The sequence below is a fragment of the Chrysochloris asiatica genome, unplaced genomic scaffold (genome assembly GCF_000296735.1).
Source record: "Chrysochloris asiatica unplaced genomic scaffold, ChrAsi1.0 scaffold00313, whole genome shotgun sequence".
Classification (NCBI taxonomy): Eukaryota; Metazoa; Chordata; class Mammalia; order Afrosoricida; family Chrysochloridae; genus Chrysochloris; species Chrysochloris asiatica.
In genome coordinates, this window is record NW_006408831.1 from 1975062 (window position 1) to 1989299 (window position 14238).

The 14238-nt window shown below is 39.4% G+C and overlaps 1 protein-coding gene across 2 annotated transcripts in view; it reads right to left on the reverse strand.

Moving 5' to 3' along the window:
* Positions 1-2927: 2927 nt before the first annotated feature.
* The window catches only part of BHMT (betaine--homocysteine S-methyltransferase), a 25028-nt gene continuing 13717 nt past the window's right edge, over positions 2928-14238 (reverse strand). Inside the window, exons 6-8 of one of the 2 annotated variants that reach the window (XM_006875189.1) lie at positions 8534-8716; positions 7463-7691; positions 2928-3376 (exon numbers count right to left, since the gene is read on the reverse strand). In XM_006875189.1, coding sequence (XP_006875251.1) covers positions 3190-3376; positions 7463-7691; positions 8534-8716 — 599 coding nt within the window. In that variant the 3' untranslated portion in view covers positions 2928-3189. The remainder of the gene's footprint in view (positions 3377-7462; positions 7692-8533; positions 8717-14238) is intronic. The other variant, XM_006875188.1, reaches the window with a different exon arrangement.

Genomic DNA, 14238 nt, shown 5'->3' on the forward strand with positions numbered 1-14238 from the left:
CGGCACATAGCAACAACAACAATGTATAATATATTAAAACTCTGAAAGTGACAAATTGCCAACCAAGAATAATGTATCCAGCAAAACTGTCTATCAAATTTGGCAGAGAAATTAGGTCATCTTCAAACAGAAAGGAAAAGAATTTGCAAAAACCAGACTAAAGTTACCAAAAATTATAAAGGGAGCTCTTTGGACAGACAGCAGCAGCAGGCAACAGCCTGAGACAGAACAGTATGCCTAGACTCAACCCAGATTTAGAAGTATGTGTATCTTCATTATAGTAAGACAGACCTACAAGACTGGAAATAGAGAACCAGAGATACAGTTGCAAAAACAGCAAAGTAAAAAGGGAATAATGTAGTTACCTGGACGTCAAGGTCAGTTTGAACTGAAAGGTGGGTGGTTCAAACCTACCAGCCGCTCCTCAGAAACCCTATACAGGTTTACTATGAGTCGTAACTGACTTAATGACACTTAATAGTGTAGTTACAGAACTTCAAATGAAGAGGAAATCAAATATATTTCAAGAAAAACCAACCAACCAACTAACCTAATAGCAACCCTGAAAATGAAACCAAGCCTTACTCCTAACCCTAGCCTAACACTTCATCCTTAACATAACCCCTAGTCCTAACCCTAACCCTAACAATAAACTAAGTCCTGGTGAGCTGGACTGTTGCAAAGTTGTTTGAACCACAAGATCAGTGGTTCAAGCTATCCAGCCCTTCCTCGGAAACCCTATACAGGGTCACTTTGGGTCAAAACCAACGGCACTGAACAACAACAGAGGCTTAACCTACATCTACTCACAGTCCCAAGGATAGCTGGTAGCGTAGTGATTACGAATCAGGCTGTGAACTGCAAGGTCAGCAGTTCGAAGCTACCAGCTGTTCCGAGGGAGAAAGATGAGGCTTTCTGCTCCTGTAAAGATTTACAGCCTCGGAAAACCTGCACAGGGTCGCTAGGAGTTGGAACAGACTCCAAGGCACCCAACAACAACAACCCATAGTCCCAACCTAGCCCTCAATTCCTTACTCCTATGCGTCCCTCCCCCCCATAACTATATTAAAAAAAAAAAATCTACCAGTGAGAAATAGTTATTTAACAAAGAGCCTCTTTGGTAGTATGTAAATGAGTTTTTCAATGAAGATTTCTAGAATCAAAATGATAGCGCTTGAGGAGGGGTGGGGACTGAATTTCAGAAACATTTTTCAAAATATAAAAGAGACCACTAGGAGGCAATGTTGACATATAGTTTAATTCAGGAATGTCGTCCATCTTTTTAGTCTCGAAGGAACGAGTTCTTGAATCAAAGGATAAAGAATGGTTATAGGTTGCATTTTATGTGGTGTTGAGGTTCTGAAAGGAATATTACAGGCTCATGCATCTCACACAGTTAACAGAGGAGGAAGTTCATTATGAAAGCAGATGAGATTAAGCCTGGTTTGAGAATACAGGGGACGTATTCATAGCCACTTTGTATAAAAATGGGAGTGCCTTTTCCGGTCAACATTTTATTTTACCTCAGCCATATGCAATCTCTGAAAGTTGTGTTGCTTGTGCTTCTTGTCTGTGCATTGGGGAGTGAGGAGTGGATTATTGACTCTGTATAAAAAAAACCTCTGGAAATTTCTTTCCTTTAGATACTTAGCATAGTGGTTACAAATCAGGCTGCGAACTGCAAGGTCAGCAGTTGGAAACTACCAGCTGTTCCTCGGGAGAAACAGAAGGCTTTCTGCTCCCGTAAAGATTTACAGCCTCGGAAACACTGTACAGGGTCACTCTGAGTCGGAACCGACTCCACGGCACATAACCACCACCACCACTTCCCTTGAAATTCCATAATTCTTTGGAAGTGGAGCCATTTCATCCTGGATTTAGCAAATTGTAGAACTAAAGATCTAAATACAAAGAACATACTCTCTCATTCTTAGTCTCAGCCTCTATTAATAACTGAAAAAAAGGACAATTTCAAGAAACATCTAACCACCTCAAGAATGTTTTACAAAGCAACATGTGAACTTTTCTATTTTCAGGATTGTTAAGTGATGTAGAGTCGGTTCTGACTCATAGCGACGACCCTCTCTATAGGGTTTCTGAGGAACAACTGGTGGGTTTGAACTAATAATAATCTTGTGGTTTGAAGTCTAGTCTGATCCTACAGCACCAAGGGAAACCATATTTATTCTAATAATCATACAGTTTCAATGGTGAACTCTCATAGGAAAGTATGTATTAAATTGCCCATTTAAAAAAAAAATCACAGTTCTCCATGTAAGAAACTTAGAGCTTGGAAATTTTCTGTTTTTATTATTAGAATTTTTAAGCTATTAAATTAATAAGCTCATTGCTCTCAGTCTTATTGATTTGAGGCGTTTAGGCCAAACTAGTTTTGAGCAGAATGGAAAGGGTTTAAATTCAAACTTATTGGTCTATGTTTTTTAGAGGAAGGAGAGAGAAGAACCTAAACTCAGAAGCACAACTTTGGGTTTTGAGTACTTCGTGGTTCCATATGACTTTGATTTTCTTCTAAGAATAAGTTTCAAGATATGGGAAAGTCCAAAATATGAAGTGGCTTGTAGCAATGTGTCTAAACAATGGGACTAAATAGATTAATGTGTCACAAGATCAATTTGAAGGGTTTCAACCAGCATTTTTTTCTTAAATCAATGCAATAAGAACAGAAAGGAATAGAAAGTGCCAGAATGGTTCACACATTTTATTTCATGTTTATATGTTACATGTCTTACTGGGTCATTATGCAAATTTCGTTTGCTTGCTTGTTTGTTTTCACTACGGGGAACTTGGAAGTCATTTTTCATAGCACTTTTTATCTGTTCCTATCTGTTTCCCAGTTGTTTATCACTGTTCATGTCTCATTTTCCTTACCTGCCTGAAAACTTCTTAAAGCAGAATTAATGCCTTTTCCTGGGCTAAGTGATTTCTATCATGCCTTCTACATGGTAGGTGCTTGGGAAATCTGTTTAAGATTTAAGATTCTTAGGAACCTTCTAAGACATAATTTTAAAATGGTCAAGCTCTATTTGTACTTGGATTTCATTCAGCTAATACCAATTAAATGTGGAGCCTGGCCTTAATACATGCATTGCTTTTTAACCATCTTTTCCTTATTCTTAGGAACTGTTGCCCAAACAGAGGAATTAACCAAATAGAGATTCCCCGTTGAGGCTACTGCGCAGATTTGAATTTCTGTTTTTCAAAGAGCTCCTTCAATTGCTGGTTAGTTGTGGCTTCTTTCTGCTGCATCAGCTCGGCTGTTCCCTTGGTCACTCCCCAAGCATCAGGCTTTGACATTGAAGGGTTGTATGGCCTGCCTGAGGCGATCCGAAGATTCTCCCAATATTGCCTCCTGGCCCTGTGTGAACAAAACACACCCAACATTAAACTCCTCCCCTAGTACTGGTCTCGATACTGGAGTTGTCATTAACTGTTGCTGAGTCAGTTGATTCTGACTCATAGTGACCTTGTATAGGGTTGCTGAGGAGCAGCTGGTGAGCTTGAACTGTTCACCTTATGGTTCAAACTGACTTTGCAATCCAGTGCATTAACCCACAGTGCCACACCAGGGCTCTGAGGGAGCTGGAATACATACACAGAGTCAATTTAGGATTCTGTGCCCTCCTTTTTCTTTCCATTGCCTCTTACTAGTTTAGGCCTAATCAGATCATGATGTGGTGCTGCAGGAAAAGCACTGGACTGCTAACTGCAACGTTGGTGGTTCAAACCCACCAGCTGCTACTTAGAAACCCTATATTGGGTCACTAGGAGTCAGAATCCACTCCATTGCACTTAACAATAGCAATTAGTTCCTCTATCTACTCTAGCAAAGGCCTATTCACAAGTTTCTCTTCCTCAAGGCTATTAAAATGTGCTTATTTACAAATCTAACCTTGCAACCTTGGGCAGACCCCTCCAGACTCCTCATTGTCTTTGGGATGAAGTCATATGTAGCTCATGAACACGACTAAAAGGCCTCCTACTCCTGAAGTTGTCTATTAAATTCTGTCTCAAATATTCTTAAATTTCTACTTTCTCAATACACCATCCTCTTTCACCTCTGAGTGCCTTCTTGCAGGCTGTTCTCTTGTGTGGTCCTTCAGAATTCAGCTCAGGCATCAACACTCTTAGGGAACCTTCATTAATGCTCCCCTCCCTGCCCCAAATCTCCCTTTGGCCTCCACAAGACATCAGCTCAGACCTCACAGCGACTGTGCTTACATCTTCATTCTTGAACTTACTGTACTGATTTGAATTTATCTGTTTATTTCTCTACCTACGATGCTGTTCAGCTCACTAGCTCAGTTCTGGCAACAGAGTCTCACTCCAGCTGTTGTTGTTAGATACTGTTGAGTTGATTTCTAGCTCACAACAGAAAGAAGCACTGTCTGGTCCTGAACCATCCTTACAACTGTTTGAACTCATAGTTGAAGCCACTGTGTCAGTCCATCTGGTTAGAGGGTCTTCCTTTGTTTCACTGACTTTCTACTTTATCAAGCGTGATGCCTTTCTCAGGGACTGGTCCCTCCTGATAACATGTCCAAAGTATAAGAGACAAAGACTCACCATTCTTTCTTTTAAGGAGGATTCTAGCTGTACTTCTTCCTAGACAGATTTGTTCCTTCTTCTGGTACATTTAGTGGCAATATTTAATATTCTTCACCAACACCATAATTCAAATACATCAATTCCTCAATTTTTTAAAAAAAATTATCATTCAAGTTGATTGTGGATCCAGTAAAAGGAAATCTTTGACAAGACAATTTCAATTCCGCCCCCCCCCCATTTATCAAGATGTTATTTATTTTTGTGGATAGAACCATTTAATATTACAACTCAAAGCTTCAGTTCTTTCAACTTGACAAATGCTGAGTGTTTCCCTTTTTCGTTTTTTAACTCCAGGCCTTAGCACATTTCATTCTAATCTGTTTAGCTGTTTTATGTCATCATTAATTCCTTTTGCTTTACCTTCTCTACATTTTAGAGCAACTTTCAAGCATATCTTCTGATATCCAGTTTTATGTTTTTTTCTTCTTCTTTCCTGTTTTTTCACTGACTTTTGATTTCTTCATATATAATGTCCTTTATATACCATCCCAGAACTTGTCTGGTCTTGATCATTAGTGTTCAATGTGTCAAATCTTGAAGAGATAGCCTTTAAATTCAGGAGGGATATGCTCAATGTTGTATTTGAATTCTTGTGAAATTATTTTAATTTTCTTCAGCTTCAACTTGAACTTGAGTATGAGAAATTAGTGATTTGTTCCTCAGTCAGTCCCCCAGCTTATTTTGACTAATGATATTGATCTCCTTCATTGTCTAATTCCACAGATGTAGGTAATTTGATTCCTGTGTATTCCATTGGGGAAATCTACACATATAATGTCCTTTATGTTGAGGAAGACTCATTAACAACCTGAGATATGCAGATGATACAACCTTGCTTGCTGAAAGTGAAGAGGACTTGAAACATTTACTTATGAAGATCAAAGAGCACAGCCTTCGATATGGATTACATCTCAATGTCAAGAAAACAAAAATCCTTACCACTGGACCAGTAAACAACATTCTTATCAATGGAGTAAAGATTGAAGTTGTCAAGGACTTCATTCTTCTTGGATCAACTATCAACACTTGCGGAAGCAGCAGTCAAGAGATCAGACGACGCATTGCATTGGACAAATCTGCTGCACAGGAACTTTTTTTTAAAGTATTGAAGAGCAGAGATGTCAGCTTGAGGACTAAGGTGCGCCTGACCCAGGCCATGGTGTTTTCAATAGCCTCATATGGATGCGAAAACTGGACAGTGAATAAGGAAGATCGTAGAAGAATTGATGCCTTTGAGTTGTGGTGTTGGAGGAGAATACTGAAAGTGCCGTGGACTGCCAAAAGAACCAATAGATCTGTTTTGGAAGAAGTGCAGCCAGAGTGCTCCTTGGAGGCCAAGATGGCTAAGCTTCATCTCTCATACTTTGGACATATTGTCCGGAAGAAACAGTCGCTGGAGAAGGATGTCATGCTGGGTAAGGTGGAGTGTCAGAGAAAAAGAGGAAGACCCCCAACGAGATGGATAGGCCAGGTGGCATCATTGATGGACTCAAGTGTGGCAGCAGTAGTGAGGTTGGCCCAGGATCGGACATTGTTTCGTTCTGCTGTGCATGGGGTCGCTATGAGTCAGTTCCGACTTGATGGCACCTGACAACAACAACAACAATGCTGTTGAAACAGGCATTTTAATGAATAAGTCATGGTCTGGCAAAATTCAATCATTCACCAGAGTAGTTTTTATCACCAAGGCCATATATCCCAAATGTTGATTCTTCTTTCAAAATCCATCACCAGTAATTATCAATGCATCTCAATAGCATATTTGATCAATTTCAGGCTACAGAAATTGGTTGTTGTTGTTAAGTGCCATTGAGTTGGTTCTGACCCACAGCAACACTGTATGGGGTTTTCAGAGGAGCGGCTGGTGAGTTTGAACCATGGATCTTGCCACTCAAACCGACTTTGTAGTCCAGCGCATTAACCCACAGCTCCACAGAAGTTGGTAGAAATCTTCAATCTCCTCATTGTTGGCATTAGTGGTTAGTGCGTAAGTTTGGAAAATAGTCATTAGCTGGTCATATGGATCTTATCCTATCCATTGTGTTCCATGAACTCATTAACTGTTCCTAAATTTTCCCTTTTGCTTAAACTTGCATCCTCCACCTCTATTCTCCATCTAGTGGATCCTTACTTAGTCTTCAAAACCAAGCTGAAAAGTCTCTTTAAAAATACCTATTGGGCAGAGATACTTATGACCTTCCTCTTCATTCTTGCCTTTTTATGCAGACCTTTTCTAAACAATCACTGCATTATATTTAATACCTTGGCTTTCATTTTCCCCAGAAGATTGTGAGATTCTCCAAGCCAGGGGCCATAGCTTTTCATTGACATATTCCTAGAACCATGCACAGTGCCTGACATACAACTTTTATGCTCATCTATTATTTCTGTCTCCCACTGGAATGTAAGCTATGTCTTGTTCACCACTGCATTCTCGGCTCCTAGAATCATGCTTGGCACTTACTTCATATTTGTTATATGTTGTTGTTGTTTTGTTAGATGCCATTGAGTTGGTACCGACTCATAGCAACCTTATGCACAGCAGAACTAACCACTCGTTTTACATAGGCTATGCTTTTTACTTCACGGTCCTTGCCATTCAGTGTTATCATCCACTGCATGGATGTATTAGGGTGTTAGCACATACTTACATTCTTTATTCTTAAAGCCTTTCTTGAGAAATCACCCCATAAGGATGTTTTTATAAATTTTTCTATGAAAAAAATTCACTATCACAGAGCAAATTAGTGGCACCCTTTGTAATGGTCTCACTTGGACATTTTTATAATCTAAATGAGTTTGGCTTACTTAGCAAAAGTTGTTTCAGGGTACTTACCTTGCTCTAATCCAGGGTTTGGTGTGCATGTCCAAACCACTTCCCCAGCTGCCATGTTTTTCTGAAGCTGGTGGCAAAAATCCCCTCTCTGGGGCCAGCTCCTCTGCAATTGCCCGGATGTGGTAGGGCTCAAATCCACAGCAACCACCAATGAACCTGACACCCAGGTTGTAGGCCTCTCTGGCGTACTTTTGAATATCCCATCTGGTTGCAACTCTAGGTTCTAGTCCTGTAATAAATGGAATTTAGCTTAATCTATTTTCCTAAATATATTCAAAATAGCTAGCTGTAATGAGTAGGTAGTTTTAAATAGATGAATTGGATAAATTGTCAATATTTAAGTCTTAAAACTTTTAAAACAATTAGCTACTTCATGTTTATATATGGCAGAAGGGATGGGATCTGACTCATAGACTAGGTCATAAATGACGCAGAAGGCTGGCCATGCTCTGACCGTACTGACCTCCCTGGCTTGATTTTTCAAGGTAGTCTAATTTCACTTTCCAAATAATGCTTAGAGACTTTTTGTCTCTGCCAAGAGTAGAAGTATTTCCTTATATTGTCTGCTCAGTCTCTTCTTCCACATCTGTTATACAGTAACCCAGTATCTGAGTAAAATTTAACATAGGAGGGAGACAATGGATCTTGAAGATGATATGGCTTAATGCTCATATTTCTTCCCCAAGGAGAAAATTAAGATCCTTAGAAATTAAGATTTTCTTAAGGTCACACAACTGAGCAGCAGAGCTGGAACCAGAACCCAATCTCTGCTGATCCTACCTACAAAGCATCCCTTTAACCACCCTAAAAGTAAGATTTGTTGGTTGTCTATTTAGATGTGGGTTCACCTTTGATTTTATACTTAAAACTCAGATATGTTCGTTTATGGGTCTCATCTTTTGTGCTCCCTACTGCCTAGTATCAAGGTTGGTGCAGGGAGAGAAACCAAAGTCATTTAAAGGAGATACTCAGCCATTTCTTTACAATCACAGAAAACTCTATGGCTATAGATACATTACAAATTTGTCAAATATAGGGCTATTGAGACTACTTATAAAAAGTCTGTCTTACCAAAGGGGAATTCTGGGAGATCAATAAACCCCTGTTTGCCGCAGTCAGGAGTGTGGTAGGCCAAGGGCTGGGCCATCAGGTGGGCTTTCAATCTGGCAGCCTCCAAACCTTCTTTCATGAGTTTCACAGTTTGTAAACTAATTGTGGGATCAAAATGACAGTTCACGCCAATGATGGAAGCTCCTGCAAACAGAAAGAACATTTAACCTTTAGAAATTCACCAGACACCAGTGGAGTCCTAGTGTGGCACTGTGAGTTAATGTGCCCAACTGCAAAGTCAGTTTGAACTGCAAGGTTGGCAGTTCAAGCTCACCAGACACTCTTCGGAAATCCTAGACAGGGCCGCTATGGGTCAGAACCAACTAGGTGGCACTTAACAACAAGTAGGTCCAGCTCTCCTCTTTCAATCAGGGCACAATTATGCTTTTATTTGGAGCAGTAAATTGGAATTTGGTCCTCGTTACCTGGAAACCTATTTTACCTTTGGGCAAGAATGATTACTAACAAGCAGGAAATGCTGTCTTTGAAAAGTGCTTGAAGAGTCTGGCATAATTGAAGTGTCATTTATACACACTTGACTGCTCATCTTTTATAAAAAATAAAAATCATGATTAGAGTTTTTTTTTTTAATTTCAAATTTTAGTAGTCAATTTTTCAAAGTTTGACATTATATGGCAAACAGCAATTTTTCAATATTTCCAGCTGCTAGGTTGCACCTGTGATGATCAGACAGTTCATTTTAGGTATAAATAAATTTTCCCTTTCACCAAATTTAATAGTATCCTTAACCTTGTTGTGCACAGCAGTATATAGTTCAGGAAAAGACTTTGCAGGCACCTGTTTTCTAGGAGGAATTTTGTAGCTAAGATAGTAGTAATTTTGGGGAAAAAACATAAAAAATCTTTTTGACTTCAGTTACTCAAAGTAGTTAATAGTCTATCAATCATTTTGACAAGTTTTCCATGGAAATTTTAGCCTCCATAGACTCAAAACTATATGGGATAGTCTTCTTTAAGCTTTCTTGTAAAATCTGTCATTTTGAAGTTTGATTGTTTTTGTTGTTGAGTGCCGTCAAGTCAGTTCTGACTCATAGTGATCCTGTATAGGGTTTCTGAAGATCAGCTGGTGAGCTGGAACCACTGCCATTGTGTCTCAAAGTGAATTTGCAGTCCAGTGCATTAGAACAAAATATGTTTTAGTTGCCTCATTTTTTCCTGAAACTTTCTCCATAGTCATTACATTCTTAATCATATTTGGACCAAAGATGATTCATCATAGCATGATTTTGGAGGCTTCCTTCCCCCAGAAAATTTGCAGAAGCAATATGCTATTCTTTTATTTTATCCCCTCAAGATGGGAGGAATTTCCAAATAGGGCTTCTTCTTGATGGACCTATAGCCTCATATTTTGTATCTTGGATACAGAAGTCCCAAAGTAAAGATGCTTGTTTAATTTGATTTAGCATAGCATTTCCTAAATGTACCTCACTGCAGAACCCTATTAATATTCTTTCAGAGGGCTAAATGTTGACTGATGATATGAAAAGTTCCAAATCACTTATGTACAAGTGGGCTTCAAAAAGTTCATGGAAAACCCTCAATTTTCATGATTTTTTTTTTTTTAAGCCCCTTTGTATTTAGAAACTGCTATAAGAAGATCGAGTCCTGGTGTGATGCTGTAGGTTAATGCACCAGACTGCAAAGCCATTTGAACTGCTAGGGTGGTGGTTCAAACTCACCAGCTGCTCCCTGGAAACCCTATTTAGGGTCGCTGTGGGTTGGAACCCACTCGATAGCACTTAACAATGACAACATAAGAAGATCACTTGTGGTGGGAATGATTATGGAGATGAATTTGAACTAAACATTGGGAGATGAACTAGATCTATGCAACAGCCATTTATGAAGAAGCCCTTGTGGCACAGTGGTTGAGAGCTCGGCTGCTAACTGGAAGGTCAGCAGTTCAAATCCACCCAGCAGAGAAAAGACCTGATGATTTACTGTAAAGATTTAGGAAAAGAAAACCCCAACCCCTTTACCATCAAGTCAATTCTGATTCATAACAGCCCTACAGGACAGAGTAGACTGATCTGTTGGATTTCCTAAACTATAAACAAGGAGCTCTGGTAGCGTAGTGGTTACGAATTGGGCTGCTAACCTCAAAGTCAGCAGTTTGAAACCACCAGCTGTTCCACGGGAGAAAGATGAGGCTTTCTGCTCCCATAAAGATTTACAGCCTCGGAAACCCTGTACAGGGCTGCTACGAGTCAGAACCGACTCCACAGCACACAACCACCACCAAGCTATAAACATACATACGTGTATAATATATACATGTGTATATATATGAATATGAATTGGGTGAAGGTTTACAGAACACATCACTTTTCCATTCAATAATATATATTTTGTTTCATGTCATTAACTGTAATTCCCATGATGTCACATCACTTTTTCCAATTCTTCCCGATGCTTTCTAACTTTCCTCAACTTTATCCTTGGTTAAATGCTGCCCTTTTGATCTCAAATAGTTGATTATTCTAAGAAGTGTGTATACCTCCCTCGTGCTATTGTTTCTCTTTTGTTGTTGTTGTTGTTAGGTGCCATCAAGTAGGTACTGACTCATAGTGACCTTAGGCACAGCAGAACGAAACACTGCCTGATCCTGGGCCAACCTTACTACTATTGCCACGCTTGAGTCCATCGATGCTGCCACTTGGCCAATCCATCTTGTTGGGGGTCTTCCTCTTTTTCACTGACCCTCCACCTTACTAGACTGTCTATTGTTTGGGCTGAAAAGTAAGCAACAGGGGAAGGCTGTAAAGCTCTGCAGGAGCACACTGTTACATCTTTCTCCAGTGGAGCAGCTGGTGGGTTTGAATCATGGACTTTGCAGTTAGCAGTTGACTGCTTCACCACTGCACCACCAGGCCTCTTAGGAAAGAAACCCTATGTGGAGGTTCTACTCCGTCATCTTGGGTTCTCTATGAGTTTGTCTTACTGTGGTGGCTTGGGTGTTGCTGTGATTCTGAAAGCTATGCCACCAGTATTTTAAATGCCGGCAGCAGGGTCACCCATGGTGGACAGGTTTCAGAAGAGCTTCCATATGAAGACAGGCTAGGTAGGAAGAAGGAGAGATGAACTACTTCTGAATATTTAGTCACTGAAAACCTTATGAATCAGCTGAGAAACACTCAGATATAGTGCCTGAAAATGAGCCCTTCAGGTTGGAAAACACTCAAAATGTGCCTGGGGAAGAGCTGCCTCTTCAAAGTAGAGTTGACAATGATGATGTGAATTGAGTAAAGCCCTTGGGACCTTCATTTGCTAATGGGGTACAACTCAAAATAAAAAGAAACAGCTTTAAACATCCATTAATAATGAGAACATGGAATGTACGAAGTATGAATCTAGAAAATTGGATATTGTCAAAAATGAAATGGAATGCATAAACATTGATATCCTATGCATTAGTGAGCTGGTATTGAACTGGTTTTGGCCATTTTGAATCTGATAATCATATGGCTTATTATCCGGGAATGACAAATTGAAGAGAAATTGCATCACATTCATCATCAGAAAGAACATATCAAGGTCTATCAAGAGGTACAATGTTGTCTGTGATAGGAAAATATCCATGCACCTGCAGGGAAGCCTATTTAATACTACTATTATTCAAATTTATGCACCAACCACTAAAGTCAGTAAGGATGAAATTGAGGAATTCTACCAACTTCTTAAGTCTGAAATTGATCAAACATGCACTCAAGATGTATTGATAATCACTGGCAATTGGAATGCAGAGGTTAGAAACAAAGAGGTCAGTAGTTGGAAAATATGACTAGTGAGAGAAATGATGCTGGAGATCACATATTAGAATTCTGCAAGACCAATGATTTGTTCATTTCAAATACCTTTTTTAAACACCACAAAAGATAATTATAACACGTGGAATACACAGAAATCAAGTTGACTACATTTGTGGAAAGAGATGGTGGAAAAGCTCCATATCATCAGCTAAAACAAGGTCAAGGGCAGATTGTGGAACAGACCATCAATTGCTCACATGCAAATTCAGACTGAAGCTGAAGAAAATGAAGACAAGTCCATGAAAGTCAAATATGTCCTTGAAAACGTCCCACCTGAATTTAGAGATCATCTGAAGAATAGATTTGATACATTAGACACTAAAGACCGAAGACCAGAAGAGTTGTGGATGACATCAAGAACATCATAAATAAAGCAAAAAGTCAGTAAGAAGACAAGAAAGAAGAAAAAGACCCAAATGGATGTCAGAAGAGACTCTGAAACTGCTCTCTAGTGTAGAGATGCTAAAGCAAATGGAAGAAATGAGGAGGTAAAAGAGCTGAACAGAAAATTTCAAAGGTCAGCTTGAGAAGTCAAAGTCAAATATTATAACAAAATGTGCAAAGACCTGGAGTTAGAGAACCAAAAGGGAAGAACTCACTCAGTATTTCTTAAGCTGAGGGAATGGAAGGAAAAATTAAAGCCTCGACTTGTGTTATTGAGGGATTCTGTGGGCAAATTATTGAATAATGCAGAAAGCATCAAAAGAAGATGAAAGGAATACACAGAGTCATTGTACCAAAAGGAAATGGTCGATGTTCAAACATTTCAAAAGGTAGCATATGATCAAGAGCCAATGATCCTGAAGGAAGAAGTCCAAGGTGTGTTGATGGCACTGGCAAAGAACAAGACACCAGGAATTGATGGAATACAAATTGAAATCTTTCAACAAAGTGAGGCAGCACTGGAGGCACTCACTCATCTATGCTGAAAAATTTGGATGACAACTATCTGGCCAACTAATTGGCAGAGATCCATATTTGTGTCCATTCCAAAGAGAGGTGACACAATGGAATGTGGAAATCAGGCAATATGATTGATATCCCATGTAAGCAAAGTTTTAGGAAAGGTAATAAAGAAATGGGTGCAACCATCCATTGACAGAACTTCCAGAAATTCAAGTCAGATTCACAAGATGACGTGTAATGAGGGCTATCACTTCTGGTGTCAGATGGATCTTGGCTGAAAGCAGAGAATACCAGAAAGATGTTTACCTGTGCTTTATTTACTATGCAAAGACTTTTGATTGTGTGGATCATGACAAGCTATGGACAGCATTGCAAAGTATGAGTATTCTGGAACACTTAATTGTGCTCATGAGGAATCTGTACATAGACCAAGAAGCAGTTGTTCGAACAGAACAAGGGAACACCAAATGGTTTAAAATTAAGAAAGGTGTGCAACAGGGTTGTATACTTTCACCATACTTATTCAACCTGCTGAGCAAATAATCGGAGAAGCTGGGTTATATGAAGAAAAACGTGGCATCAGGATTGGAGGAAGACTCATTAACAACCTGCGATATGCAGATGATACAAAGTTGCTTGCTGAAAGTGGAGAGGATGTAAAATACTTACTGATGAAGATCAAAAAGCACAGCCTTCGGTTGGATTGCATCTCAATATAAAGAAAACAAAAATCCTCACCACTGGACCAACAAACAACATTCTTATCAGTGGATTGAAGTTGTCAAAGACTTTATTCTTCTTGGATCAACTATCAATACTTATGGAAGCAGCAGTCAAGAAATCAAACAACATATTGCATTAGGCCAATCTGCTGCACAAGATATTTTTAAAGTGTTGAAGAGCAAAGATGTCAGTTTGAGGACTAAGGTGC